Below are 4,395 nucleotides of genomic sequence, written 5' to 3'. Positions count from 1 at the left end.
TACATGATTGTACAAAACACAGGGCCCTAGATGAGCAAGGCCAGACAGCAAGGGCAGGGTAGTATAGTTATCTGCGTTTTATGATGTGTAGAACATATTGTAATAACCATATTTTATAATTAATAAACTTGGTGTCTAGTGTACTGTTTATGAAGTCATATTTTAATGTAACAATATTAAACAAAATAATCCAATAACACTCTAAAAATTTGACTTTTTATTGGTAAATCAAAAATTTACAAAATACATTCATTCCTGTTCAAAATGAACAGGCTAATGAAAACAATATACAACATAAGCATCACTTTAAATACATATTTTCCCTTCAGTTTTGGCTTTATAATTATAGTGTTAAACTGTTGATAAGATCTGCATTTAATACCAACAAAAACACTATTAATTTCTGTATTGTGCTATCAACTCAGCCAAAGTGTTCTCTATTTCCATTTTACCAGGTGTGTGTAGTTAACGAAAATCAACCCTTGATGCCAAACTGTTGTATAAACCTTTCCAGGCGGAATCTGCAGACCTGCTCCTATCTGTGACTGCATAATGAACACCCTTTTATGCCAATTAAGGACATTGTGAACAAGCAGTAATAGAAATAGATTATTCTTTACTTGTTTTTTGTATTTTACCCTCCTTTCTCCCCAAATTTCGATCTTGTCGCATCGCTGCAACTCCCAAACGGGCTCAGGAGAGGCGAAGGTGGAGTCATGCGTCCTCCGAAACATGACCTGCCTAATCGCGTTCCTTAACACCCGCCAAATTAAGCCGGAAGCCAGCAGCACCAATGTGTTGGGGAAAAAACGGTTCAACTGGCAACCGGGGTCAGTCCGCAGGCACACGGCCCGCCGCTAGGAACCGCTAGAGTGCGATGAGCACTAACCTGGACGACGCTGGGCCAATTGTGCGCCATCCTATGGGACTCCCGGCCACAGCCGGTTGTGGCACCGCCCGGGAATGAACCCGGATCTGTAGTAACACCTCTAGCACCGCAATGCAGTGCCTCAGACTGCTGCGCCACTCGAGAGGCCCAGAAAAGGAAAGGGTAACTAACCACTAGCCTACCTGAAATAGATGATTCTTACATGATCAGCTTATGTACATTGTCAATTAAATAATATTAACTTTGATTAGGGTGAACTTAACACACAAAATTAGTACCATCATATCATGTTTACAAAATATGTTTGTATGAATGTGTGTACCAAATCCATCCTGATTAGGAATCCAGGGACTGTGAGTGGAGGTGTGGCCATGTATAGGAGGGCCCTGCTTGGAGTAGAGACAGTGCCACTGCCGGGTGGGTTGTGGTGGGAGCAGGTGAGTGGGTCAGCCTGTGCTTCTTGAGCTGGCCTAGCTCCCTGAAACAGCAGCCACACTGGGCACAGCGGTAGGGCCTCTCCCCAGTGTGGATGCGCTGGTGCTTATGCAAACTGTCCAGGTGTCGGAAACGCTTCTCGCAATACCTGCAGGGATATGGCCGCTCACCCGTGTGAATGCGCTGGTGTGTCTTCAGGCAGTAGAAGCGGCGGAATCCCCGGCCACACACGTTGCAACGATGCACCTTATCCGAGCTCTCCCTTCGGACTTCAAAAGCCCCTAGAAGACCAGCGTCCCCTGTAGAGGGTGGGACAAACCCCATGAAGTTACCATCATTGTCACCATCATTATCAATGTGAGCTGGCGTCTGTGGCAGTTGTTGTGATGACCCAGGGAGGTGGGACTCTAGCATACTTGGGACCTCAGGGTCGTTTTCAATTTTAACTGTTCTTTTGACTTCATCCACCTCATCGAGCACCTGGATCAGGCCCAGGTCATTCACATTGCCTGCTGGGTGACTCTGGCCCATCTCCAACTCAAAGTTGGTAATATCAGAAGTTCTGTGAAGGTCCTCTGCTGCCACTGTTCCTCCCTCCTGCTCCTGTTGAATCATTCCAGAGTCCTCTCCTCCACTTGCACGGACTTTGTACTCTGAAAGAGATAAATGATATCATCATGATCAGTGAGCAGGAGACTTTTCATTTGTTGAGTACATGCAAATAGGGCGATTCCATGCCAGCATAGCCTGAATATATTTTTGGTATCTCAGATTGTTCTGGCAGTTATCACATAGAAACTTCATTGGGAAGATGGATGTTTGATATGTTTTTTACATTTATAATCATGATAAAAATTTAAAATACATTTAAGTGGAAATTCTGGCACTTTTTAGACCTATACATGGACCCAATGATCCATGAACCAACCATACATGATACAGACAACAGCTTAATGTCGTTATACTCATAATAGAGTGCTCTAAAATATGGAGAATCGCTATATTATATAATACAAATTGCACACATGCATTTATTCAACATTAAAACTAATATTAATATTTCAAAAGTACCCTTTTTGATTTGGTAAATTGTTAGACATTGTTTTAAACAATATACAAGTACGTCACATTTCCTGATTAGGGACTGTTACTTTTAAAGTTCTGATTCATTTTATGACCAACACAGTGAATGCAAAAATGGATTCAAGGGGAACTCAGTGGTCCTCTGTACCTCAGTTGGTAGAGCATGGTGCTTGTAATGTCAGGATAGTGGGTTAGCTTCCCGGGACCACCCACGTGTAAAATGTATGCACGCATGACTGCAAGGTGCATTGGATAAAAGCATCTGCTAAATGACATATATTATAACTCCCTCTGATGGTGATTTGCTGAATCCTACAGGAGGGCAGTGGTTGGTTAATGAACTATAATGTCAATTTCTATGTAAAAAAATGATAATTTCTTCAAAAGTGGCAGAGCCCACTCTGAAAATGTGATGTGTTTGATGAGTATATTGTTGCAAACAATGTCTAAAGAATAAGCAAAATCAAAAAGGGCATTTTATGTTGAATACATTTGTGTTTTTTTCTTCTTAAGAATATAGCCACACTCCATATTTTAGAGCACACTATTAGGAGTATAATGACACCAACATGTCTGAATCGTGTACGGTTCACAGATCATAGTCTTTCAGGAACCATGTGTCATATTTTCTCAAATTGTTTGTGAAAAGGGTCTAATGCATGTTAAACATCCTTTCTCCCAATGAAGTTGTGAGAATTGACTATAAAATCTGAGATACCCAAAATATTTTTGGGCTGAGCTGGAATCGCCCAGTGTAAATGTATATGTGTAGGATGTAAGCCTACCTTTCTCTGCAACGCCATCGTCTGTAATGTAGAATTGACCCTCTGTATCCTCCTCAGTGTGATGAGATGAGTTTCCAACCTCTAATTGTGGCACTTTGGATGTTCGTGAGGGATTGGTAGAAGAGACAGTGGAGGAGGATGTCCGTATTCTTCTCAAGTTTTCGCTGCTCCTGGGCCATTCATGCTGCACTGTTGGTAAACAAAGACCGACACTGGGGAGTGACTTAGAAAACTGTGATCGTGTGGATGAGGCTCGAAACGACTTGGGGCCACGGGTCGTGAGCATATTGGAAGGACTCCCCGAAGCAGTGGGGGGAAAGAGAAAAGGAGACTCTTCGGAACCAGGTCCTAAAGCACCTGATCTAGGCTGATTGTGATTAAGAAGTAAACACTGTTTGATGTTCTTCTCGGCTGCTGTCATGTAGTACCGTGTTGCTTTGAGTTCACCCTCAGATACGTCAAGTCTCTCTCTCAAACTTTGGTTCTCACGATGAGACTCAGCAGCAGCAGTCCGAGCAGCCGCCAGTTTGATACCGACTACTCTAGCAGTTTCCTTCAAAACGGCTTCTACTGCACACCGCACTGCCTGTTCGATGGTCGATGCAAGTTCATATTTGAGGAAAGAGACACTGGTCTCCATCGTCAAACTCATGGTAGTGATTAGCTCGATGTTATGTTTCCAACTGTTTGAAAAAGTTACAAATGCAAAATAACAGAAGACTCGGGATTCAGTCCTTGTTGTTTGGTAAGCAAGGTAGCTAACGTTAACTGGCCACCGTGTTAGCTAGCTAACGTTGGTTCGATAGCAAGCCGTCTAGTTAGCCTCTGGCCAGACAACATACTGACTGTTTGCAATTCTTAAGAAACTAGCTTTTAAATCAAACAAATGAACAGCTAACTGAGTCAACTTGTTTCTCAAACAATCTCACTCAAAATCGTTTTTTTTTTCTTTCGCCAAGTCACCTCCCCACGTATCAGCTTTTGAGTGTCGCACAGTTATGACGTCAAATGGTGTATTCTTCTTCTTTATCAGCGGTTGGCATCCAATGTTAAGGTGCATTACCGCCACCTACTGTACTGGAGTGTGGGCCAGAGACAGGGAGAAACGAAATCCTATCTGTCAGCCCCGTTGCTCTTAAAAAAAGATAACAAAATATTTGAGACTATATCTAATGACGTTCTACTCAATATACTTTTTAAACT

General features: G+C 42.5%; 1 protein-coding gene across 1 annotated transcript; it reads right to left on the bottom strand.

Annotated features, from left to right (window-relative positions):
- Positions 1–204: 204 nt before the first annotated feature.
- LOC129816892 (Krueppel-like factor 6) lies at positions 205–4,189 on the bottom strand. Its single transcript, XM_055871865.1, has 2 exons — positions 3,193–4,189; positions 205–1,977 (listed from the first exon to the last, which is right to left on the bottom strand). The coding sequence occupies exons 1-2, from the start codon at positions 3,842–3,844 to the stop codon at positions 1,226–1,228; spliced, it is 1,404 nt and encodes a 467-aa protein (XP_055727840.1). The 5' UTR covers positions 3,845–4,189; the 3' UTR covers positions 205–1,225.
- Positions 4,190–4,395: the final 206 nt, after the last annotated feature.

This window comes from Salvelinus fontinalis, chromosome 2 (genome assembly GCF_029448725.1).
Source record: "Salvelinus fontinalis isolate EN_2023a chromosome 2, ASM2944872v1, whole genome shotgun sequence".
In the NCBI taxonomy this organism is placed as follows: Eukaryota; Metazoa; Chordata; class Actinopteri; order Salmoniformes; family Salmonidae; genus Salvelinus; species Salvelinus fontinalis.
The sequence above is the reverse complement of the archived record's forward strand: the minus strand, read 5'-3'. Positions and strand labels throughout refer to the sequence as shown.